Here is a 27,288-nt window from a genome sequence, read left to right as displayed (position 1 = left end):
CACATATCGGCCAGACCGGGTAATGACGGCAGATTTCCTTCCTTAAAGAACATCAGTGAACCAGATGGGTTTTTACAATCAGTAGTTTCATGGTCACCATTACTGATACTAGCTTTTATATTTTTTCCAGATTTACTTAATTAACTATTTAATTAGTAGGATTTGAACTCATGTCTACGGATTACTAGTCCAGTAACATAACCACGGTGCTACCGTTGCCGACTGTCAGCACCAGAGGAACCATACCGAAGTATGGGGGAGGAAAGTGAGAAAAATGTTTTTAAAAAAAAACCAAACCCATGTGAAATACACAAAATATATTTAAAGTATATCCAAGGATAAACTGGACAGGTTTATTAATTAAACTATCACTTAAATAAAAAAGTGCATAGAAAATGACGCTTAGAAACATTTTTTTACAACTATGTACATTTTTTTTACATTCATTCTTTAGCATAGCTTTCAGTTTTGCTTAATAATTAAAATTACCTTCATTACCATGATATGGTTTAACACTGATGCACTAATCAGATTGTTAAAGATGATGTTTTGCAAGAGCAATGTAAAAAATAACAATTTACAGGAACACCAAAAAAGAGAGAATGAAAAAATAATTAAAAAAAAGGTTTGCCATTTGCCTCGCCATGAATAAAAATAAAACAAATTTCTCACGTAAGGTTTCTCTGACCCGGAACATTTTACATCTACCACTTCTTTGTGTATTCATCTCAAAAGAGACATAAAAATATATTCACATTAACGGAAAAACACACATATATAAATATAATTCCGTTCCGGTAGGGTATGGGGAGAAAAAAGCAAACGTCCTAGTCACAGAGAACAGGGATGTACAGACACAATGTGTACTCAAACTTTTAAAAAATAATTTAAAAAGTATATCCCTCCCCCCCCCACCTAGTAGTTATATAGTCAGCCATCCATTTTTGAGACAATTTTAAAAAACTACAATAGTGTTTAAATATTAAAAATTCTTGGGGAAGTATCACCAAAGCATTATATTCTCTGAAAACAATTCAGAAATTGTAGATTCTGCATCCCCCCATCACTGTTATTTCTTTCTGAACTAGGACCCAATACTATGTACTTTTAAACTAACAAGACATGATGGTTTTGCATGATCTCTACAAATTTACCGTAAACATCGTATTGCTTTGAAATGGATGCTAAATAGACAAGACCAAAACCAGCCCTTCAAATTAACCCGCTTTTTTTTCCTCAGATGGGATTTTGTATCTCATTGAACAAACTTTATGGTGTATAATTCATTAAAAAAAACTTTTCTTTAATAAGTTCAGTCATTAGAAAAAGATACATTCATTGTAAAACTGCTGTGTCCTACTGTGCTGGGTTGCAAAGGGGAGGATGTTAAACCATTTAAAACATTTTTTTTTTAATTACTAGAGTCCCTCCTTGCCAGACGCTCATGAGTTTGAGATTGAATTGTTTCATCCGTGGTGTCTGGGTTGCAATCTGCTGGGGGCAGAGTTTGCATCAGTTCCAACCCCGCGAAAGAATAGGATAGTGAAATGCTCCATTGGGAAAAGAAACACAACAAGCTGTCTCTACAGAGGGCAACTGACCAGCAACCCTCTGCAAGTGCATCTCTTGTTGTGGATTGCTAGTGCCAGTCACGGAGTCGTTTCTGGCCTTGACTGTTCTGGAACACAAGGGACTAAGCGGGAACCCATTTGCGTAGTGGCGGGCATGTCAATTTTGAGGCAAAACGGAGGCCGAGAAAACATTTAAACTGTTCTACAAAGACACTAACTGTACAGAGTGAATCTTATGAAATGGTGCAAAGGACAGCAGCAGTGTAAAAATAGTTTCATATTTTACTTTGGTGTTTAAAATGAAGATCAAGCCTCATGGATGCCACACTGAAGAATGGGCTCGGTGCTGCAGTTGCTAGTTCTGTCAGATGCACTGGGCTGCAGTGGTACAGCATCACACCTCACGGGAAGGAATACAGACCTACTTCCCGCCAGAGGCTGATCCTTCAACTGGCATTGAGATCCTAGAAAGAAGTACACTCTCCACTGGACCCCACCCCCACCCCCAATAAAAACAATGGAGGTTGTGCAGATCGAAGTGGCTCTTTCATTCATTTGGGATAATCTGTCTATGAGAAGCTTGCATCACCCCATGTCAAGTGTCCTTGTGAACTCACTTGGAGTGAGCAGTGTTTTCCCCATTTATCGAGCAGCGCCCCCAAACTATAGATAGCTGCACAGAGTACATCGTCAACAAAAATACCCCAAATTAAATAAATAAACTGTAATAAAAAAATATATATATGCACTATGGCAGTATTTTCAATTGTTAATTGGCAGGTCTTTAAACTTCAGCTAAGTTGTCTATAAATTTCTTAACTTTAAAAAATAATAACCTGGCACTTAATTATATACACTGTACGGTGCGGGTTATAATGGTTTAAAAGTTTAACTGCCTGTGAAAACCAACACAAAGGAACGCACGGCAGCTTTATACCCAAGGTTTGACCAGCCACATAAACGAAAAAAGCAGCGACATCTGTAAACAAAAGCGAACTAGCGACTAGTCGTCTCTTCCGACTTGTCACATTCCCCCCAGCCCAAGCCCCACAAAACCTGTATAAAGGTGGGGGTCTGCAGGCATTTAACGCTGTAAAAAGTTATAAAGGGTTTCATCAATGGTGTAGAAACAAGGGGAGTCAAGTTCCTCCCAGTGGAATGCCCGTTTCCCCGTTCTCGCGCTTTTGTTAGGGGCCGCAGTTTCGGGGAATAGCAGACGTTACTGGTTTTAAGAAGCAGCGTCGAGTCCGACATTACTGGCCTGACCACAGCCTGCTGTTAGTACAGCTAACCCCAAGGACAAAATTCTATATTTGGGAGAGGGGGGGAAAAGAGAGTAAAAATCCACAAAAACTTTTAAAAATGGATGTCAAAAGACATTTGAGTCCTCTGTTCACATGCCCCAGCTGCCCTGGCTTGCTGGGTGCAGAACTATTCTGTGTCTAGGCTCTGAATTAAGAGGGTGGTGGGCTAGTTGCAAAGAAGGGGGCACAACCTGCAAGAAATAAACTGCAATGATTCATTTATTTTTATGAATCGAGACTTTGGTACACACACACTCAGGCTGTCACTGCTCTGCTATCATAGTTATCTATTTTGTTGAATAATTATTTCCTAGTTCTTCCCAAAAGAGCTTCTCTTCTCCCAGCCTGCTTATTTTATTTTTAAAAATACAATTATATTCAAGTTTCCTATATATCCAACTGGGCTTCAAATAAATACAAATGATTTATTTTTAACTTTAAATCTCTGCTGGGGTTATAGATAATGTGAGTTGGGGAGAACATCTAGAATAATCTTTGTTCAGTGTTATAACTCACTACCCACAGCCACTACAAAATCCCCCTCTCCTCTGACTAGATAAAAAGTACTATTTAAAATCTCTGGGAATTCCTATTGAGTTAAAGACACTTTTTGTCAACTTCCTTTTTTTGCGAGAGAGTATGGGTCTCGGTAAAATCACAAAGGCTCACTCTCCCGCTTCTGAATGAACACGGTACAACATTTCATTAAGTGACAACACACAGATGGGGTTTTCGGTACAGGTTTGACAAGCGGGAGGCTGGAATCCATCGCATTAAAAACTACACTAGCTAAACGTTGCATTCTAAAAGCATGTCAAACCCCTTTTGCATTGAGAACCTAACAAGTCACTTGTACCCCGAGCATGTAGTGCTAAATCCAGGCTTATGCCAGCTCCCAAATTAAAGGCTTGTAATTGCATTCGGAGGATCATATTATGATTCCGCTCATGGTTATTCGACTTGTTTAAAATTATATTTTATTTAACTCAGCATTCTCACCAACTCAATGAAGAATCTGGGGCGGGGGACCAAAAGAATATTGAAATGGATATCACAACTACCCATCCATTCCTTTAAATGGAAAACTACATACTTTTGGGTAGAAGGACATTGAAGGCAATCTCTTAAGCCCCAATCATACAATGTAGTTAAAGGCTATTATTCATCCACAATACTGCTTTAAAAACCTTTTTTTTAACTCACATAATTAAAAATGACTTAGCAGCAACTGCTGGTCATTGTACACGTTATCATTCTTACTGGGACTGCAAACTGATGCTTCATATATTCCTTCAATTATTTAAAAAAATTCAGATTAACAGGAAATTAAAAGGTGATTTTATGAATAAAATTCAATTAAACATTTGTAATCAAATCTTTGCCCCTTTTTTGAAGTGCCCTGCAATGCAGTAGAGGGGTGTGCCAGGAAATACATAAACCAAATTGTCCACTGCTAGTCAAGATTTCTTTTCTATAGTGGAGTTTACCTGCGGCTGTTTGGAAACACGCAAACTAACTGAAAATGTAATGACAAACCAAGTTCTTCATAGCTAGCTATTGTGCATCAAACTAGCCAGCAGTCACTAATACAGCATATCGGATTCTGTCTTCACGACTGTCAGTGCATACAGAACTCTTCCCCCCCACCCCCCACCCCCCCCCTTCCAGTAAAACCCCCATTACCTGAACATTAACACCACACTCAGAAGGCCCGTCTTCCTCGTGCTGTAAGTATGCTGTCCTGGCAATTCTACCATGTACTTGGTGAAGTGCAATGTCCTTCTCAGGTGAACCCTGCGCTTGCTTACACAACAGGTTAATACCTCTGTAGGAGTGAGGGTGCCCTCAAGTAACAAGCTGATATCGTAGCAGCGAGGAACATGGTCCCAAAAGGCTGGCGGTGGATGGATGTCATTAAGCAGCAGCAACTGAGTGAAGACAAACCGACGTGAAGAAGAAAAATCCCCAATTCAATTTATCCAGACGTATTAATGAGTAGCAATAATGGACAGCACGTACCATACCAGGGAAAAACACCTTCTGACATAGTCTTTCCTTCCATCAACCTGGCTAGCTGGCAATTACTGCTTAAAGGGGCACCGTCTGTCGATAGGGAGGGAGCAACAGAATGGAAGTATGGGGAGAGGGGTGGCTAGGTGATGCTTCTTTTTGTAAATAAAGACAGTGCCCCTTTAAATAAAAAAAACTTTCTGATCAGCCAAACCTGCTTTTTTTTGTGAAAAGTTCTCAGACAGTTTGGGTAACAGGAGACACATCTATAATCTGGATAATGGAATACGCAAGATGCGGCTAATAATCTGGATAATGGGAGACATGGACATACGGCTGTCGTCTGAATATCGGGATACACTGCTGTAGTCAGTACAAACACATCAGTTTTAGCGTTCATCTAAATAGCACGCAGTGCAAAAATATAAGGGATCAAGATCTCCAAACTTTGTCACTGCCAGAAACCCATTTAAGATGCATTCATTTGGTCAAAAAAGCTTACCCGTGTTCCAGGAGTCAGCTATTGGAGCACTTCTGTCATCGCTACATCAATTATTTTCTGATTCACAAAATAAACTTTTTTTTTTTAAAAAGCAAGAGTTCCCCACCCTGATATGGCGGTTAAGTTATTTTTCTTCCCCGTAACTGGTATTTATTTTCCCCACACTACAGCGTGGTGCAGCTGTTAAGCGGTGAGAATGCAGAGAAGATAACCTACTAGCAGATGAATGCTTAGTGTGCTCGTAGGCATTCATCAGTCTGTTATTTTAGCGGAGCTATTTACTGCGTTAAAATAGTGGATTAAGGAACGGCAGATGAGGACGTTAAGCATTCATGCGTCAGTATCGTCCACAGCAACCTCTAGGCTCCCCTAGGTTGCAATTCACTCAAGGTCAAATTGCAAAGCTACCTCCTTGTGATCAAGTGCCCTCGTTTTCAACTCCCTACACTACAGAGATTCCTCTGGTTGAGGCTGCCAAAAACATTCATTTCTACAGGAAGATTAAAGCGTAAAAGATAATAAAGATTTGTCTAAACTTTGATCTCCTGGTTGGATGTTCAACGCCATCTTGCCACCTAGCTGTCCCATGTGAATACATTTTGAAGAATTGCAAACAATATTCTAGAAGTGCTTCTCTTTTTTTTTGTGCTGGAGAAACTCAGTTGAAGGGCTGAAGCCGTGCAGGATACCGACAAAGTTGAAAAGAGCAGTGGTTAGGTGATGCCAGGCTTGGGTCTGTAGATGGTAAGAGGAAGATTGAGTCTTTTTATCTTTCTCATAGTTTTCCCGTGTTCTCTTATACAGTCAAGAAATTACAATGTCATTCCCATCAATCTGGAAACATCAACTCCCTAGCCCCACCACCCCCCCCCCCCAAACCACTAATTAAAAATATATAGGTTTATATCGGTGAAAGGGTCAGACCAATGTTCCCTCTGAGCTGCGGGCGTGCGCGGCTGTGCATTAATCTGCAAGGCCCCGCGCAGGCCGCTCACAAGCTTTTTCATTTGAATAACCGCGCCTAGGCAGCAATTTAAAGGGACCGCGCATTGAAATAAACAGGCCGCGCACAGCGAAGGCAATTCAGAGGGAACATTGTGTCAGACTGTTAATTTTTTTTCCTGCTGTTAATAAATGGGTGCCATTTCAAGCTTAGAGTTTGATTACGACATCATTAGTGCTTTTGCACAATTAGTACACTTCAAACAGGTAGTGTGAACGTCAACACTAGCGGTGTGTGTAACCAGCAGGAGGTTTTCAGGGATCACTGAGTTGAGTGCACGTTAGCAAGCTTTACTACTGCTAAAGAGGTCAGTGTGGAGTTTCTGTGTACCCTGGTTACGGTTTCCTTCCCCCTTCCATTATGGTTCTCTTAATTTCACCTTCGAACAGCCGGCCCACTAGCAAGTGCAGTAGTTACTACTTTGAAGCAATAATTTAAAAAAAACAATTACACGAAGGAAATCCAAACAAGTGGCAGGCAGAATTTCTACCCAGTTAGTGTTAATTCTATATTCTGCCATTCTAAGTGATACTCTGAGTTGAATAAAATCAAATCTGCGATACTTGCCTCCTGGAGAGGGGAGGGAACTTGCCAGGTTGAAGTGATTTCATGGGACGACAGACTTTTCCCAACGCTGCACGGGTACAGCCACCATTCAGCTCACCTTCGCTACTATCTCATAGTAGGTCTAGTGCTGAGGAGTGGCTGTCACTGGAAGAACAGATTTGAAAAAAAAAAAAAATTTCCCCCACATTTTAAATCACAATAAAAAGCAAAACACTCCCAGATCAGAAACCGTATGTCAAAGATCAAAACTGCGTGTTCTCCCTGCATTGCCTCTGCCTTTTCCAGTGCACAGCTGTTAAAGATATTAATTTCCCTCACACTTGATCTTACCCTTTCTTTTTCAGAGAGGAGATTCTGCTCAAATAACCCTGCTAATTCAGGTTGAATTTCAGTTGTTTTTTTTGTTGTTGTTGCCTTGGTGCCATCATTGACTGGGAAGTTGGCTGCACAGGTATCACTCAGGACTCCTACCTCCCAAATATGCAACTGTATGTTTTAGGGATGGAAATGGGGCAGTAACTGATTAACACACTGCCGTGCAGTTGTGAAAGTGCTCAGCAGCCAACACAGTTCAGCAATGTATTTTTAACACGTCTGCAACGGAAGCCATGAGATTTATGAATGCGTTTGAATGACATTATTTTGCCCCTAGTGTTTAAAACTGTGCCGGAACAAGAAGATTTTTATGTTGCAAACTGCAACGCAATTTCCCCATTTCCATCCCTGGATTTTTTTTTCAGTAATCACATAAAATCATGGCACAGTCACCTCAAGAGGGTTAAGTTTTTTTTTCAGTTCAGAAACTTCCTGCATTTCTTTGCTCCGCAGTTACATGGAAGTTTGTTGCTGGCATCTTCGATCGGGAACTTGTAATCATACGTGAGCTCTTCGCCGCGGTAGATCTTTCGCACGGCAAAGATGACAATGTGTTTCTGGCCGTCCACGCTTATCACCCGGGAGTAGCAGTTGGATTCGCAGGAGTGGTTGATGAAACGGGCGGCGTTTCCGTGCATTGTGGCATCCACAACCTCATAATCATCAATACGGAACATGTAGCAACCGATCCCCTGTTAATTTTTTAAAAAGGAAACAGAGCAGAAAAAGAAAATTAACAATAAGTAGTCTGACCAACAGGCACCCCCCCACCCTGCTCCTAAAGACACCGACCCTTGCTGGGGTACAGTTCCATGTGCGTTATCAGCCCTCTATTACCTTGCCCAATTGCATGCCTAGACAATGAGGGTCAGCCGGGCACTTGACCAAAAGGAGCGTCATAGCCAAGCTTGACGTTGCTCTCAGCCACCATCCAAACAGTGCACTTTCCAGTTTGGTCTGGAACAGGAGCACCGACAGACCCTTCTCATTCATAGCTGAGGGATGCAGAGATCAATTGCAGCAGCACAATTTTTGCCTCACCTAAAACCCAGGACCCGAGTTTCAGTAAAACACCAGGTGGTGCTTTAGCCTTACCGGTCCACTGGGGAATCTACCATATTAGAAAAAGGATCTAGAGGCACTGGAGAAGGTGCAAAAAAGATTTACAAGGATGATACCAGAACTGAGAGGTTATACCTATCAGGAATGATTGAACAGGCTGGGCTCCAACGCAAAGTACTTCCAACACGCGTCTGAGTCAACAGGAAGATGCCCGAATGGCCCAGTGGTAAATGCAAAACCCCCTCCACCCTTCTCTATGGTACCAGGCTGAAGAGACTGGGGCTCTTTTCTCTAGAAAAGGAAAGGCTGAGGGGTGACCTGATCAAGGTCTTTAAGATAATGAAAGGGTTTGATAGGGTAGATGAAGAGAAGATGTTTCCACTTGTGGGGAGTCCAAAACTAGGGGCCATAAATATAAGATAGTCACTAATAAATCCAATAGGGAATTCAAGAAAAATTTCTTTATCCAGAGAGTGGTGAGAATGTGGAACTCGCTACCACAGAGGGAGTGGTTGATGGAAATGACATAATGCATTTAATGGGAAGCTGGATAAACAGGGATAAATAGGGAGAAAGGAATAGAAGGATATGCTGACAAGTGGGAGGAGGCTCGCGTGGAGCACAAACACCGGCATGGACCAGTTGGGACGAATGGCCTGTTTCTGTGCTGTACATTCTACCTAATCATAATCATTTTTTTAAACAAAGAAAAGTGGTATTGCTATTGTACGCATACAAACACACACGTCACGCTGCCTATCACCACTACCTGAAGCCAAAAAAGAAAATGGATCCAAACGTCAACCAACCATGAGGTTTTGCAAGGGGATAAGACCAGAACGCATCATTGGCACAACTGACTCAAGCGGTGATGTGACGTTTCTAATGAAACGGAAGTGTTTGAGCAAGCTGGTGAATGTACAATATAACCTCAGCTCCAACTCTGATTATTTAATTGGGTTGCCAGGACTTCTTTTTCCTGATAAGAGTTAAGTGATAATTGATGTGATTAACGACATACATTTCCATTACAAATTACAACCCCCCACCATCCCAGTGACATTAGTTTTGTTACTAATAAGACATCATAAGGTGTACAGTTTCAATCCCATAAAGCAGCCAAAACTACAGAAGTAAGCAAAAGCGATTCAAGCACTTTTTAAATAAAATTTTATTCAATAAAAACAGGAACAAGAGTTTTTTAAAAATGCATAACTAGTCAATTTACTGTGGCGTCACTCATGGGTAGTCAAGGGTCTGGAGCGTGGTGGTGATCCTTAGCTGCCAAGAATGACGCTGTTTAACCTAGTGTCCCCCCCCAAACGCAGCCGATCAGCTAGTCTGTGGAGAAATGGTCTAAAGAGGCACATCAGAGGCCAGTTAGGGGCTGATTGCTGGGTGGGGGGGGGGGGGGGGGAGATTCTGTAGATTGGCAGTATCAATTCCCCAGCTCCTGCCCTTGGGGTGAGACCAATGTACCCCCTAATTTTTTTTTTGGCTGCGTGACCCATTCAAAATTTCGTGCATGCACAAAATCTCCCATTTGAAAAGCCAGTCCCGGGCTGCAGGGACCTCCAGTCAGCTGCACGGCCACGCAGCTTCGTGGGAACGTTGGGCGAGGCCAAGTCATCAATGCTAGAAAACGAGGAGAGGGTTGGCTTTCTGACTCTTTTTATACACTTTTAAAGCATGTTTGAAGTGGGGGGTGGGTGGGACTAGCTGAAGTGCTCTTTGTCGGCCGGCACGGGCTTGACGGGCCAGATGGCTCGTACCGTGCTGTAACCATTCTATGAAGCATGATGCTGGAAGTGGCGGATATGCCCCAGCCACAAGATTTTTACAGCCTGTGGTGGTTTTACTGAGTTGGAAGATACCCAGTTTATATCAACAGGGGTGTTATCAGCAAAGTGTGCAAGGGAAAAGTGTTACAGAGAGTACGGGTGACACATAGGAAACGTGCACTGTACACAAGACTTTTAGTACATTAATAGGTAGAGAGATTGATTCTGAACCTTACAAAAACTCTTGCTCTACCTCAGTCTGTGTTAAGACTATTGATTAATAAATATAATCATTTAGTAATACTACAGAGTGAACTCCGCAGGTCGAAATTCAATCAAAGGCCCATGAAGCTTGTCAATTTCATAAAAGTTTCTGCAACTGAGTGCAGTCGGGCCCGAGTAAGAATATCATTGCAATGTATTCTAACACACAGACATAATCTGATCGTTCACTTGGCACTTTCAGTGGCAAAAGAGCATATTCAGGCACCATTCGAGTTCAGGGCAGCGGAAGCACCAAAAGGAAATTAAAACAGTGGCCAAAACAGCAACCAAATTGTAATAATACTCCCATTTAGACTGTAATAATAAAAATAGGAAATGCACAGCAATTGGTCCAGCATCTGAAGGAGAAAGGTAAAGCCGCTCCAGAATTGCTCAGCTTCGAAGTAGGCCACTAGTCCAACAACCAGATTGGTGAACACCGTACGTTCCACTGATCCCCACATTGTATACACTGAACATACAGCAGGCAAAAATGCACACACGCAAACCAGTTTTTAAATGAATTGCAAAGTTGCTGCAAGTTAAACAACGCAAGCAGATAAGCTGTTATATGTCATGAGGAAGCTGGTGTGTCGCTGATGCCATAAAGGTAGCATTATTTCAGAAAGAGCTCATTAAATGGCGGAGAAATAACATCAGTGATTCCCACGATGGCTATTCCCCGCACCTGTGGTAATAATCTAGCATAAACCTGCACTAGAAACTCACCTTGCTGTCATAATATTTCTCTCGTTTGTCAGTGAGGACAGATCGAATGACATTACCCGAATATTCGATGACCATCTCACCTGCATCAATGTTTCGCTTACAGAAAAGGCCTCGTCCGTGGATTGGTGACCTACAGCATTTACAAAGACGGGAAGGGTGGGAGGAAAAAAAAGAGAAAATCATTCATTATGAACATCAAACTCATGACATCGTATCAGTTTTATTCTTGGCTGTGTTGAAATCCCGCTGTGTGATGACCAACAACAAATCCCTTCCCCTGCCTTTTTAATAAGAGCATTAACCTGTTTGAATGGGCGACTTTTTACAAACTAGCCAGGAGATCAATTTCACACAAACACTTTACCTCATACGTTATTAAAACTGCACAGCAGGATTGCTACCCAAGAATGCTTTCAACTCCTCCCCCGACCCTGATTACTTCACGATCTAAGTGAAGTTGTGTGGAGATGCAGCTGTTTCACTGCAGTGACTTGTGCAAACTGGTCTTGCTCACCTCATGGCCACTTGCTCAGAAGCAGCAGGTCAGCATGCAGGATTGAATGCGTTTGCGTAAAGCGAGTACGGACGAGATTTTAAAAAGGTCTCTCTTTAGGGTCAGAATGCAAACTAACGTTGATTTGTGAACGGGTGAAAAGATACAACAGCATACAACCAATTGAAAAATCCCCCACACAATAATGACAAAAGCAGGAAGGAATGGGTAGTACTTTGTTTTACAAGATCATTGATTTATCCTTGGGGTGAAGCATTCCTCTCTTTTTTACTTTACAATTGTTCCTACCCTGTCTTGAAGGCACTGATTCAGGCTGGAATATATATCTATAGGCCCGGGTACATTCTACCACTGTGCCCAAGTGGCCATTCTTTGTGTGGGTTAGCCTGGACTGCGAGTGTTGGCAGGCTATTCCATCGCTAGTGCATCACGGCCGGGCTCAATCCAGTCCTCATTTGCCATTCACACATACACTTCCAGCGAGGGTTGTTGAACAGTGATCAGCAGGGACAGTGCTTACTTTTTCTCTCCTCAGCTCACAGGCACTGAAGCTCAGGCGGAGACTACGGATGAGGAAGTCCATTCAGCCCATTTTGATTCATCCATCCAGAAAAACCTTAGTTTCCCCAATTGGAGCATCCAATAATTCCAGAGTTTATACTTCTGTTATCGTACTCTTTAATTCATTTCCTGTGTTGATCACCTTTAGTGTTGAGACAAACTTCCTGATATCAGTCCCAAGTTTACCTTTTAATAGTTTGAACTTGTATCCCCTGTCCTGTTCTCACACCTTTACCTTTCCATACCATTTACTATCTTGCTTATACCTCTAAGATCATCTCAATTCCCTCCTTTCAAAGCTGAAAAGCCCAAATATCTCCAATCTTTTCTCATATCTCTGACACTAGGGATCAGCCTTGTCGCTCTTTTCTGAATTGCCTCTCTTGTGCCTGCGTGACCAGAACTCGACACAGTGCTCACGGTGCAGTCTGACTAGTGTACAATACAGTTTGAGAAAGATCTCCTCTGACTTGCACACTACCGATTTGATTAAATCATTCAGCATTCTATTTGCCTTGTTGATTGCTACTCTGCAGATCTCTCGCAACTTAAACTTAAATTATTTCAGCGCCATTCAGTGCCCATTTTCCCTTTCCATCTGCAGTATTTTACACCTGCCTCATCCGCCCATTTACTTATTCTGTCCAAATCATTTCGTATCTCCTGAATTGCTCCTTCAGAAGCAGCCACCCTCCCAGTTTGGCAACGTCTGCAAATTTAACCAACTTATGTTGAATTTCTGAATCCAGGCTAATGGCGTTCTGTGGGGTAGAGCCCCTCGACATAACTCCTCCGAGTGTGTCATTGCTGTATAAATAACCCTCACATCAAGTCCATTATTTTAAATGGTACTGAAGTAGGATTAATCGATCTATAAATACCACTTACCCCTGGGAGCTTCATCTGTTTTGAGTACTTTTAACCTGTCTTTGACTTCCAGCTCATTTGTATCAGTCATTAATTCTACTTAACTTATTGATACTGAGGGAAGGCATGCTGTTTGTGACTTCCCTCGTGTACTTGGAGGGAGTAATCATTCAGGATATTAACTGTCTTCTGCTCACCATCTGTTTCAAGCCTGCTTGCATCTTTTACCGTTCTTGTATCTTCTCAGGCTGCCATCTTACTGTTAAAGTACTGGAAGAATGTCTTACTATTTACGTCTGCAACTATGAATTTATTTCAAGGCTCCGCTAGCCTCTCCAACCACCCTACATGTTCCTATATTTATCCGAGTGAACCCCATCAAATTTCTCCATACACTATTTTTTTTTTTTAATATTCGTTCTCGGGATATGGGCTTCGCTAGCAAAGCCAGCATTTATTGTCCATCCCTTGTATTTGTAGTGGCTGTTCTTCCCCTCTATTTCACTGCTGATTAATCCATTTAGGATCACGCTCGTTTTGTCTAATCTGCTAATTCAGCTCAGATTGGGGCCGGTACCTGAAAATGTCCTCATCTGTATGGCTCAGAGTTCCACACAGAGTATCAAAGTTACCTACTGAGTGATCAGGGAAGCTGGATTCCTGTCTTCAAAACATTAAGGAAATTAATGTTTCCTAAAGTAGGGATCCACATGTGGAGTGGGAGGGAAACCCATGATAGAATAACCATAAAATAACAACAGAAAGTGCTGGAAGCACTCAGCAGGTCAGGCAGCATCGAGGAGAGAGAAACAGAGCCAACGTTTCGGGTAGAACCCTTTGTCAGAACTGGAAAAGGTTCGGGAGGAGAGACTGACTGACAAAAGGGATGATGGTGCAAGGCAAAAGGAGAGGTAATGGGACAAGTTAAGAAACAAAGGATGGCTCTGGATGATGTGTGGATGATGATGGCAGCAACATTAACAGCTACCATGTGAGGAAACAAGAGAAAAAAATAAAGAAATACAGGGGCCAATTTATGGTCTGAAATTGTTGAACTCGACGTTAAGTCCAGAAGGCTGTAAAGTGCCTAATCGAAAGATGAGGTGCTGTTCCTCGAGCTTACGTTGAGCTTTGTTGGAACAATGCAAGAGGCCGAGGACGGAGAGATCAGAATAGGAGTGGAGCGGAGAATTAAAGTGACAGGCGACCAGAAGCTCGGGGTCACGCTTGCGGACTGAACCGTGTTTGGTCTCCCCAGTGTAGAGCAACGAATACAGTATACTAAATTATAAGAACACCTCCGTTCAGTCCAGTGTTTCCAGCACTTTCTGTTGTTATTTCAGATTTCCAGCATCCGCAATATTTTGCTATTGTAATAGAATAACCATATATGGGCTCTGGATGGATTGGGACTGATGGGTTTACTTGGCTTTTCTCACTCTGGATTTCCTTGGATCTCCTCTCTTTGATGGGGCCTTTTAGGTTTTATAATTTTGCCCTTTTGCCTCTTACAATCCGGGTTTAAACCCAGCCTGGAGGTGGGATACAACTCCTCTCTCTGATTGCAGCTGGTAAGGATCCGAAATGAAATTAATTTTGGTAGCCTCCAGTCAGATCCCAACAAACAAGTTCAAAGATCAAAATAGCCAACCAGAATACAAACAGCTGGATTTACTCAGGAGACCCTCCGATAAATGGCCAATCACCTAGATATGCACCTAGAAAGATATCAGGATATACACTGGGAACTGAAAAAAAAACAAATCCCTACTGCCCAATGTGGTAAACCACTTTTATCATTCACTATCGTTACACTATAGTTATCACTGTTATATCGTTACTCTATGGTTATCACTGTTCACACTGTTGTATCACTATACGAGGTCGCCTCTTGTCACGCTGCTATACCTGGGCTGACCACTGCTGACTCAGCCCATGACTCCACCTACCTGCCCAGGTATAAAGGTAGTCGACTGGCTGGCATTCCTCCTTGTTGTATCCGATCACCCACGAGGGTGGGCTCTGTTATTTAGCCAATAAAAACCTATAGTTACTTTCTTAACTCGTCGCTTTTCATTGGATGAATTGATAGGTATATCAATTTTATTGGCTAAATTTTAAAATGTCGACAACTGAGCAGTCAAACGACCAGCCAAGCGACCAGCCAGACGCCCAGCTACAACAGCCACAGCAGCCGGCCTGGCTGCGAGCCCTCAGACCACCGTACCTGGATCTAAACCCACAGGCAGCAAACTCAGCCCTCGACTTCGAACACTGGCTGAGCTGCTTCGAAGCCACCCAGCGTGCCTCAGAAATCCATGCTAAGAGTTCTGAACGCCCAAGTGAGCCCTAAAGTATTCGCACTCATCCGGGACCTTAAAACATACGAGGACGCCATCAACCGGCTGAAAAGACAGTACCAAACCCCGGTAAATTCCATGTATGCCAGACACCTCCTAAGATCCCGCCCGCAACAGCCAGGAGAGCCCGTGGAGGAATTTTTACGGGTGCTACAAGCACTCGGCAGAGACTGTAACTTTAAAGCGGTAACGGCGGCAGAAAATACTGAAGACAACGTCCGCGATGCCTTCGTGAAAGGCCTGCGGTCCGACTACTCACGGCAAAGACTACTGGAAGCAAGGGACCTCGACCTGGACAAAGCTGCAGCCCTCGCTCTCTCTCTAGAGGTGGCCCATCGGGACCTCGAGGCATACTCAAGGTACTGTAACTCGCGACCCTGGGACTTGGGACCGACCCCGACCGCGATACCCCCCTGGGACCTACCTCAGCGTCGGCGTCCCGGACCCGATCGAGACCGCCACCCCCGGTACCGGCTCCGACATCGGACCCCCGCGATCGGGCCGCCGGCTGCTTCTTCTGCGGCCAGGCGAAACACCCGAGGTCGCGCTGCCCAGCCAGGAACTCTACCTGCTCAACCTGCATGAAGAAAGGCCACTTCGCTAAGGCCTGCAGGGGTGGATCATCAGAGGCCAGCAGTGCCTCATGCGAGCTGTGGGGGCGGCCATCTTCCTTCAAGGCAACAGAGGCCAGCATCCCCACATGTGAGTCATGGGGGCGGCCATCTTTGATACAGGCAACCGACACCAGCAGTGCCTCATGTGAGTTATGGGGCAGCCATCTTCTCCGCCATTTTGTCCAACCTCGTGGGAGACGCCATTTTACCCACCACGCCCGACCGCCACCGTGCCTCTAGACCCGACTACCGCCTCAACCGCAGACTACAACAACTCGCTCAGCTATACACTAGCCTCCGTCACACTGGACCAGGCCCGCCCGCATCACCTGTCCAAGTCGATGATGGACATCAAAGTAAACGGCCATGCCACGACCTGCCTGTTCGACAGCGGAAGCACGGAGAGCTTCATCCACCCAGACACGGTGAGCCACTACCCCCTCCCTGTCCTGCCAACGCGCAACCGGATCTCGATGGCATCGAGGTCACACGCCACAGACATCAGCGGCTACTGTGTTGTGACCCTGTCGGTTAAGGGTACGGAGTATAAAAATTTTAAACTCCTCGTCCTGCCCCAGCTATGCGCTGCCGTCCTACTAGGCCTAGACTTCCAATCCCACCTCCAAAGCGTCACGCTAGCATACGGCGGACCCCTCCCCCCACTCACAGTCGACAACCAGCAGATTTTAAACCGCCCACCGCGTAACACCTGCGGCCTATCCACCCTCAAGGTCCCGCCACCTTCCCTGTTCACTAACCTCACCCCCGACTGCAAACCCGTCGCTACCAAGAGCAGACGGTACAGCGCCGGGGACAGAGCTTTCATTAGCTCTGAGGTGCAGCGTCTCCTGAAGGAGGGCATCATCGAGGGGAGCACCAGCCCCTGGCGTGCCCAGGTCGTGGTCGTTAAGACCGGCAATAAAAACCGCCTGGTCATCGACTACAGCCAGACCATAAACAGGTACACCCAGCTCGACGCATACCCCCTTCCCCGCATATCTGATATGGTCAATCAGATTGCACAATACCGAGTATTCTCTACCATCGACCTTAAGTCGGCCTATCACCAACTCCCTATCCGCCCTGAGGACCGCCAGTATACAGCCTTCGAGGCGAACGGCCGCCTCTACCACTTCCTTAGGGTTCCCTTCGGCGTCACCAACGGGGTTTCGGTCTTCCAAAGGGAGATGGACCGGATGGTTGACCAGAACGGGCTGCACGCCACGTTCCCCTACCTAGATAACGTCACCATCTGCGGCCGCAACCGGCAGGACCATGACGTTAATCTGGAGAGATTCCTCCGTACGGCCCAATGGCTGAACCTCGCCTACAATAAGGATAAATGTGTGTTTAACACCTCGCGCCTTGCCATCCTCGGCTGTGTAGTAGAGAACGGAGTCATCGGCCCCGACCCCGAAAGAATGCGCCCCCTCATGGAGCTACCCCTCCCCCACTGCCCAAAGGCACTGAAGAGAACCCTGGGGCTCTTCGCCTACTATGCCCAATGGGTGCCCAATTATGCGGACAAAGCCAGACCCCTCATGAAGTCCACATCCTTCCCCCTTACGGAGGAAGCGTGCGCAGCCTTCTCCCTCATTAAGGGAGACATTGCCAAGGCCACTATGCACGCAGTGGATGAGTCCATCCCCTTCCAAGTTGAGAGCGATGCATCCGACTTCGCCCTAGCCGCCACCCTTAACCAGGAGGGGAGACCGGTGGCCTTCTTCTCAAGGACCCTACAGGGCCCTGAGATCCGACACTCGTCGGTCGAGAAGGAGGCCCAGGCGATTGTGGAGGCGGTACGACGCTGGAGGCACTACCTGGCAGGCAAACGATTTACCCTCCTTACCGACCAACGTTCGGTCGCTTTTATGTTTAATAACAAGCTGAGGGGCAAAATCAAGAATGACAAGATCTTGAGGTGGAGAATCGAGCTCTCCACCTACGATTATGATATCTTGTACCGGCCAGGTAAGCTGAACGAACCCCCCGATGCTCTGTCACGAATTACATGCGCCAGCGCGCAAAGTGATAGACTTCAGACCCTCCACAACGACCTCTGCCACCCCGGGGTCACCAGACTTTACCACTTCATTAAGGCCCGCAACCTGCCCTACTCCATCGAGGAGGTCAGGACCATGACCAGGAACTGCCAGACCTGTGCCGAGTGCAAACCGCACTTCTTTAGGCCGGACAGAGCAAGCCTGATCAAGGCCACCCGCCCCTTCGAGCGCCTGAGCATCGACTTTAAGGGGCCCCTCCCGTCCTCTGACCGTAATGTGTACTTCCTCAACATTGTTGATGAGTACTCCCGTTTCCCCTTTGCCTTCCCCTGCCCAGACATGACCAGTACCACGGTCATTAAATGCCTGAACGACCTCTTCGCCTTGTTCGGGTTCCCAAACTATATACATAGTGACCGGGGCTCCTCCTTCATGAGCGAGGAACTCCGTCAGTTCCTACTAGCGAGAGGTATTGCTGCAAGCAGGACCACCAGCTACAACCCCCGAGGGAACAGCCAGGTAGAAAGAGAAAACGCGACGGTATGGAAGGCCGTCCTCTTAGCCTTAAAGTCTAAGGGCCTCCCAACCTCCCGCTGGCAGGAAGTCCTCCCGGCAGCGCTGCATTCCACCCGGTCACTACTTTGCACTGCCATCAACGCCACCCCCCATGAACGAATGTTTGCTTTCCCCAGGAAGTCGACTACGGGAACCACGCTACCAACCTGGCTGACCTCTCCGGGGCCCGTCTTGCTGCGAAAGCACGTGAGGGCCCATAAAACGGACCCCCTGGTTGAGAGGGTGGACCTCCTGCACGCCAACCCCCAGTACGCCTATGTGGCATACCCAGACGGGCGGGAGGACACAGTTTCCTTACGAGACCTCGCACCCTCGGGCACTCCGGAGACACCACCTTCACCCCCCCCCACCACCCCCCCAATTCCAGACCAGGTAGACGGCATGCCGGAACCCCACGAGCCTTCGCCGACCACGCAGACACCAGCATTAACACCGGATAATGCAACACCGCCACTGCGACGATCAGGAAGGCTTACGAGGCCTCCGGACAGACTGACATACCAGAACTGGTAGTACACTTCACCCCGCCGGACTCAAATCTAAACAAGGGGTGAATGTGGTAAACCACTTTTATCGTTCACTATCGTTACACTATAGTTATCACTGTTATATCGTTACTCTATGGTTATCACTGTTCACACTGTTGTATCACTATACGAGGTCGCCTCTTGTCACGCTGCTATACCTGGGCTGACCACTGCTGACTCCGCCCATGACTCCACCTACCTGCCCAGGTATAAAGGTAGTCGACTGGCTGGCATTCCTCCTTGTTGTATCCGATCACCCACGAGGGTGGGCTCTGTTATTTAGCCAATAAAAACCTATAGTTACTTTCTTAACTCGTCGCTTTTCATTGGATGAATTGATAGGTATATCACCCACATAATGATTAACTTTGCACAAAGCACCAGCTCATAGTGTGGACCCAGTATATACTTATACGGCACTGCACCGTTGAGCAGTGTTGCAGTGTGTACACAATCAGCAGGTTATATGTCCAACTGAATCTGTTCCACCAGTTTAGCAGCCATGGCAGCTCTTTACATTTAGCATTTAAGTCACATGTAATTAGAAGTTGTGACCTCCAAATAAGATTCTCATTCCAAGCAGAACTACATCTTTCTGGAGCTACCGCGTAGCCGGTTGCGCAGAGCGTTTGATGGTCGTACAGAAAGTTTCATAAAAAAACCTCCCAGTATTTGTGGGTTGATGCAAACCCAATAGCACAACAAATTATAATTTGATGAAAAGCTGGAACTAACTACAACGTAATGGAACCAGTTTGTTCACCGCTTAAAGCACCACTATAAACTGGACACGTCGTGTAGAAATACTTTTTCCCTTACCGGTAGACACCAACTGCTTCCTTTGATGTCTTTTTCAAGTGCCTGAATCGCATGGCCATGGGAAGGTCCATGCTGGTTGCCCGTCTACAAGTTCGAAGAGAATAACAAGTTATTGCAGCACTAACAGCCCACGATGAGACTCGAATTATATTACACACAACAGTGTCTCCTCAGAAGTATTTTCTTCATTTTTTGGAGAATGCACCTCAGTTGAAGAACAGAATGGCAAGCAATGTTCCCTTTAAACTGAGCGGCCGCGCAGCACTCTGCAGCTCCCGCGCAGCCGGCTCACTGGCTTTTAAATAGGAAAAACCGTATTTTGAATGGACCGCACACCCAACAAAAAATTAAAGGGAACATTAATGGCAAGTAGTGCTCACCTCAATTTAATTCCCACTTCAAATTTACATCTTTGCCTACAATTTATCTTCTGAAACACATGAAATAATCTTACATTTAACTTTAAACATATACCCAATGTGTGATATAAACAAATTGTGGGATCCATTTTCTGCCTGCCACACTTTTGGTACAAATAAACATACCTGCCAAAAAATGGTACACAGAAGAATTAACACGAGCACATAAAAGTATTTGTACCTGAACTTCACCAATCAGAAAATATACTCTTACTGAAGAATAGCAGCACTGAACATAATGGTAAGAAATGAGCTGCTCTCGAGTTATCAGAAGTGATCTGGCATGGCACATCATTGTGCAAATTGCCACACTTCCGTGTTGTGCAATTGCTGCCCCAGTATCGGCACATTGAATAAAAAGTCTCCGAAGCAGTGCAAATGAGCAGATGCAAGTTGTACCAAACCACCTGCCACAACAAATCACTTGCTTTAGTTACTGGTTGAGCCCACCCGTGAGATATAAACATGTTCATGGTTCCTTAACAAATAGTCTCAGTTTTTGAAACTTTATTAAAAAAAAATTCTGGAGAAAGTTTAACATCTAACATGTCAATGTTTCTCCTTTAGATGCTGATGGACCTGTCTGCATTGACTTTTTTTATACTTTCTCTATTTGTGAGGAACATAGGAGCAGGAGTCGGCCGCTCAGCCATTCAATTAGATCATGGCAGATCAGTACTTCAACTCCATTTACCCTCGATGCCCTTACCCAACAACATACCCTTACCTAACAAAGCTGATTTATTACGTGACCGTTTACAATTTTATACACCTTTGGATATAGATTTTTAAACGATGATGTTCTTTTCATATATTCAGTTTTGCCTCACAGTAAGTTTCAAGTTTTTACGTATAACATGCTGAATGTGTATGTGTAACTATCCATCTCCTGGAGCCCACCGTGCTGATTTAAGCTGCACCTCCTCTTCCTCCTCTTCATTGGGGCAATAGTCTGGTGGCTGCCGATGTTTCGAAGCCAAAAAATTGAACATGTCAAATGCCGACTTCCTGTGTGAATAAAAATAAAGCAATGATATTGTGTGAATCCCTTTGAGACATTTTCACTGTGCGAGAAGGTGCTTTTTAATGCTAGTCTTTCTTTCTTTAGACAAACATAGAGTCTACAGGCTTTCAAAATGCAAGCTGGGAGTCACTTACTGCTGCTGCTTCTTTCCTACTTTCTTCAACTTCGGTGATGTCCTACACTCTGAACCTTGCATCCTCACTGTGTTAAAATCAACTGACATCATGCTGTCCCCCAACTCTCTATCCCAGGACCTCAACACTGCAGAACTCCTAGCCTTCCTGACTGTCTCTCCCTCTTGCAAAGTACACAAACCCAGAATTGGCATCACCCAATCACCACTTCCCGATGTACCTCACCTCTCCTCTTCGCAGCCTTGGTAGAATCCTGCACTATGGGAGTGGTCCTTCATCTATGTTTCTTATTTCAACAAAAATAATTCTGGATTTAGACTTTTGTGATGTTGTGTCTATGCAAGTAAATAATCTTTTCTCTCTCTCTCTTGCCTAGTATTTGAAGATACTGAAAAATCTGAAACTCAGCATGTGTGTGGGGTGGAGGGGGAGAAAAACAAAAAGACAATGAGAGGAACAAAAGGTTGGGAAGGAAACGACATTTTTAAAATGCATCCAAAACATTCTTCTAATGAAATCCTCGTCATCAACATTAGCCACAGTGAATCTAATGCCTAGTCACTCCACTGCAATGTGAAGTCACTTTGCTAACTGCAATCAGCTCAGTGTGACAGTGAACAGCTTGAATGTAAGCTTCTACCTGAGCGTATTACCTTTGGTGTATTTCGGCCCTTGCTGATCCGTGTGGATTGATAGGAAGCTCATCCACTTCTTGGTGTTTGTGGAACTTGAAGCTATAATTCTTGCAACGTTTGGCTCCATAAAGCTGTTCGATTAGGAACACCACTGCATCATGGGAAATTCCCAGCATTTTCAGTCCATTTATTGCTGCAAGTGCAAAACAAAGTAAAAACTAACACATGCATCTAAGCAGCCTGACAGCACTGACTATTTAGATCCCCAGTCAAAGAGCTAATAGCCTGCCAGCCTGATCAACAATTCAATGTGTCTATCCTCATTGTGTCAATTCTACTGTAAGGAGAGAAAATATCAGTGATCCTGGTTAAATTATGAGGACAGGTTACATACATAAGAACATAAGATGTAGGAGCAGGAGTCGGTCATTTGGCCCCTCGAGCCTGCTCCACCATTCAATAAGATCATGGCTGATCTGATCTTAGCCTCAACTCCACTTCCCTGCCCGCTCCCCATAAGCCTTGATTCCCTTATCGTTCAAAAATCTGTCTATCTTCACCTTAAATATATTCAATGACCCAGCCTCCACCGCTCTCTTCCAAAGATTCACGACCCTGAGAGAAGAAATTCCTCCTCATTTCCGATTTAAAAGGGTGCCCCTTTATTCTGAAATTATGCCCCCTAGTTCTAGATTCCCCCTCAAGGGGAAACATCGGGCCCGATTTTGTGGCTTGTGTGGGAAATGGTCGGGTTTCCCCGAATGTGGGGTTCTGACACACAAAAAAATGTGTCAGCCAGCTCCACGCAATTTTCCCTCAAGTGGCCAATTAATTCCTAGCGTGTGGGCAGCCTTGCTAATTGTCCAATTCGAGTCAGAAAGCCCCACAGTATGATGTCATCATTCGTGGTGCTTTCAAGGTCCATAGCAAGCACTGCATCCTCTGAAGGCTTCCAAACGAACCATACAGGATGGCAGAGGAGCCTGCAGCAGCTGTGGCCAGTGCCAGACCCCGAGCTGCCTCCAAATTCGACGAAGCTTCACTGCAGGCATTATTGGGTGGGGTTAGGGCCCACAGGGAGGTCCTCTTCCCTAGGTCAGGCAGGAAGAGGCCTCCCACTGAGACCAAGGCTGCATGGATGCAGGTGTCAGCAGATGTCAACTCGAATTTGCATGTAACCTTGGCATCACATCTCTAACTCCTTCCTCTACTCCCCAACAGGACCATCCAGAGCCCCCGTCCCCACTGTGGAGGAGGAAGAGGCTGTGCAGCCAGACTCCTCAGAGGAGGCTCCAACCTCTGAGGGCGCAGCGTCAGCAGAAGTAAGCACACCCAGCACCAGCGCAGACACTCACACCTCAGGGGGGCCTTCGGGACATAGAGTAGTGTTGTCACCTGGTGTTTCACAGCTCACAAGTGAGCCCCAGCAGATTCTGGAGACAGGGACAGCAGTGGAGCATCCTCGTCAGAGGGCGCAGGACTCTGCCAGCTCAGCTCAGCTGCGCTGCATGTCGACCCTCTGCCTCTGGGTCCATCCGCAAGAGAAGAGGTGATGGATCTCCATGCACAGATGCAGGAGTCTCTGGCAGGTTTTGTCTCCAGGGTCGCTGCGAGTGTGGAGCGAATGGAGGAGTCCATAGCGACCATGAGCAGAGCCTTTGTGGAGTCATTGGCGCATGAACACATCACCATGGAAAGGTTGGCAACCTTCATGGAGGAGATAACTCGCCAGGGTACGGAAAACATGGTGAGTACTCATAAGAGAATGACATCTCTTGAGGAGCGTTAGCCATCTATTGAACAGAGAAACCAGACCTTCATGGAAGTCCTTCTGAGTAGGGCTGCCAGTGCAGAAACGAGTCCCCATGGCCCCCTAAAGCGCAGCAAGGTGCTCTCAAGCCACTTCCAAGCGCTGGCCCCTTCTGGCCTGTGCAGCTTCAGGTGAGTGAGCAGCAGCCTGGTGCTCCTGGTGCTCATCCTGCTGTTCCTGGTTCTGCTGCTGCCACCTCTGCTGCTGGAGATCCTCTAATGGCAAGAAGGGAAGGAAAAAAAGGCGTCCCATGCTTCTTGTAGATGCCACCACTGAGGAAGCGCTGAGTGAGGGTGGCGAGAGGGGCTTCCCCGGAGATCGCATTGGAGAAATGTGTGAGGCTCCAACCTTCCACAGCTGTGCCTAAGCCTTGAAGAAGTAGCCCCAAGCCTGCACTGGAGTTTAGAAGATTGAGAGGGGATCTCATCGAAGCCTGGACAGACTAGATGCTGGAAGGATGTTCCCGATGGTCGGGGAGTCCAGAACCAGGGGTCATAGTCTAAGGATATGGGGTGGGACATTTAGGACTGAAATGAGGAGGAATTTCTTCACCCAGAGTGGTGAACCTGTGGAATTCTCTGCCACAGAGGGCGGTGGAGGCCAGTTCATTAAATATATTCAAGAAAGAGTTGGATATATTTCTTAAGGCTAAAGAGATCAAGGGATATGGGGAGAAAGCAGGGACAGGGTACTGAGTTTGGATGATCAGCCATGATCGCATTGAATGGCGGAGCAGGCTCGAGGGGCCGAATGGCCTACTCCTGCTCCTATCTCCTATGTTTCTATAACAAGGTCCTTCACCAAACAAATGCTGTCCCTTTAAATCGCAGCTTTCCCGAATGACCTGCAGCTGAGAGCAAGCAAGCTGGCAAACTTCACGCCAGGTTTCATCAGTGGGGTTCCCCGCAGGCGTGTTTAGCGTGGGGAACCCCACAAAATCGCAACAGCCCCTGAAAATCGGCTTAAACATGGAAATAAGTGGCAATTAGTGTTCCGACGGCCAGTCCCGCCAGCGGCGGGCAGGACTGAATCGGGTCGCGGAGAAATGGTGGTCCGAAAGTCGGATGGGGCGGGGAATCAGGCGGGGGGTCGCGACCCGCTTTTTCGGCGATTTTCGGCCCCCAGCCGCATGAAAAGCCGCCCAACGGCTGCCAGAAAATCGGGGCCATCCTCTCTGCATCTACCCTGTCAAGCTCCTTCAGAATCTTATGTTTCACTAAGATCCCCGTAGGTTGCATAAACGACACTTGTATTCCCTTGAATATAGGAGATTAAGAGGTGATCTAATCGAGGTGTTTAAGATGATCAAAGGTGTTGATTGGGCAGACAGAGAGAAACTATTTCCTCTGGTGGGGTGCGGGGGGGTGTCCAGAACAAGGGGGCACAACCTTAAAATTAGAGCCAGGCCATTCCGGGGTGATGTCAGGAAGCATCTCTTCACACAAAGGGTGGTGGAAATCTGGAACTCTCTCCCCCAAAAGCTGTTGGGGCTGGGGGGTCAATTGAAAATTTCAAAACTGAGATTGATAGATTAGTGTTAGGCAAGGGTAGTAAGGGTTACGGATCCACTGCGGGAAGATGGAGTTAAGATACAGATCAGCCACGATTTAATTGCATGGTGGAACAGGCTCGAGGGGTTGAATGGCCTCCTCCTGTTCCTATGTTCTGCCAGAGCAGCCTGGGGCAAGCACAGACAGCAGCTGGCCCTGAAAGTCATCCTGTCTAAGCAACAAAGCGTGCACAAATCCTGTTGTATGACAATGAACAGTCAAAATGCGAATTAAAAAAGGCAACTGGGATTCAAACGGGGAACAGCAAATGCATTTTGTGTGCTGTACAAAATATTACAATCCCATATCAAAAGTACAATGAAGGATTTTTTAAGCTTTAGGAACAAACTTTTACCAATATAAATACACACTAATAGCACAAAATATATTAAAATCCCAACTCTCACCTAATTCGCTAGTTATCTTCTCCCACACCATGCATGATTCTCCAGTCAAGGGACCTGGTTGATTGCAATGACACTGGGAGACTGCGTGATGTTTGTTGACTGCCCTCCCTCCCTCAGGGCAAGGCTCTCACCTCCATAACAAGCACGTCAAAAACTTACCATGCGGACAGTCATGGGGATGATTCTGACCTGTCTACTCACTGGTGTCACTGATTACTGAACAGTGTTGGGGCTGCGGTTTCTAGTTAAGAGTAGCTGGGGTGAATTTGTTAGTTTAGCTTATCTTTCTCGTGCAGATTCTCCCATTTCCAAGTGTATAACCTTTATTTTCTAACAGCCACCTCAGAGGTGAAATTCCCTTCTCGATAAACAGCACTTACCAGAAAATGATATGTGCTTCAGGCGGGCGTTGGACCGAGCTTCCTGTACTTTGTCAGTCAGCACCTTCCACCCTTCTACAAAAAGAAGTTTACAGTAATTAAAGTAAAACGAGTTAGTCTGATTTATTTTTTCTACCATTGCAGCAAAATTCACAGTTCCTCAGAATCCCCAGATCCATGTTTCCACTCATAAGAATCTAAGAAATAGGAGCAGGAGTCGGCCATTTGGCCCCTCGAGCCTGCTCCGCCATTCAATAAGATCATGGCTGATCTTCTACCTCATCTCCACTTTCCCGCCCGATCCCGATATCCCTTGATTCCCTTAATATCCAAGAATCTATCGATCTCTATCTTGAATATACTCAATGACTGAGCCTCCACAGCCCTCTGGGGTAGAGAATTCCAAAGATTCACCACCCTCTGAGTGAAGAAATTTCTCCTCATCTCAGCCCTAAATGGCCAACTCCTTATTGAGACTGTGACCCCAATCTCTACTGCATCGTACTGTCTTACCCTGCCCTTCAATCATTCAGTGAATATACGCCCAGTGTTGGTTGCTTTCCCCTCTTTATGGTTTGTAAATTATTAGGCCCTCAGTATTTTATTACCAGGTTTCAAAATTAATCAAGTAACAAATCAAAACAGCCATGCACCAATCGCGATCAAGAGTAGGTGGCATCCAGCCCCAGGACTTTGCTGATGCCACTCTGGACCAATTATTAGGGGGGATGAGAGTAATCTGGGGATGACGATTTTTCTCCCAATGTGAAGAACAGAGTTTCTGCTCAGCAATTCCCCTCAGTGGCATGACTGTGATCACAAACTCAAAGGAGTGCAGAATCACGGATTCAAACCAGAACTCATATATTGTTAATAGTTTGATTTCTAAGTGGATGATGAAACCCTCTTCCACCCAGCTC

General features: G+C 45.6%; 1 protein-coding gene across 5 annotated transcripts in view; it reads right to left on the bottom strand.

Moving 5' to 3' along the window:
* Nucleotides 1-302: 302 nt before the first annotated feature.
* kmt2a (lysine (K)-specific methyltransferase 2A) overlaps nucleotides 303-27,288 on the bottom strand; it is a 187,196-nt gene continuing 160,210 nt past the window's right edge. For 3 of the 5 annotated variants that reach the window (XM_085967740.1, XM_085967744.1, XM_085967742.1), the window contains exons 31-36: nucleotides 26,369-26,443; nucleotides 22,240-22,414; nucleotides 21,329-21,436; nucleotides 20,010-20,093; nucleotides 11,169-11,298; nucleotides 303-8,024 (exon numbers count right to left, since the gene is read on the bottom strand). In XM_085967740.1, coding sequence (XP_085823866.1) covers nucleotides 7,749-8,024; nucleotides 11,169-11,298; nucleotides 20,010-20,093; nucleotides 21,329-21,436; nucleotides 22,240-22,414; nucleotides 26,369-26,443 — 848 coding nt within the window. In that variant the 3' untranslated portion in view covers nucleotides 303-7,748. The remainder of the gene's footprint in view (nucleotides 8,025-11,168; nucleotides 11,299-20,009; nucleotides 20,094-21,328; nucleotides 21,437-22,239; nucleotides 22,415-26,368; nucleotides 26,444-27,288) is intronic. The other 2 variants (XM_085967741.1, XM_085967745.1) reach the window with 2 other exon arrangements.

The sequence above is a fragment of the Somniosus microcephalus genome, chromosome 26, assembly GCF_052327205.1.
Source record: "Somniosus microcephalus isolate GS21.2 chromosome 26, FLI_Smic_1.0, whole genome shotgun sequence".
Lineage (NCBI taxonomy): Eukaryota > Metazoa > Chordata > Chondrichthyes > Squaliformes > Somniosidae > Somniosus > Somniosus microcephalus.
The sequence above is the reverse complement of the archived record's forward strand: the minus strand, read 5'-3'. Positions and strand labels throughout refer to the sequence as shown.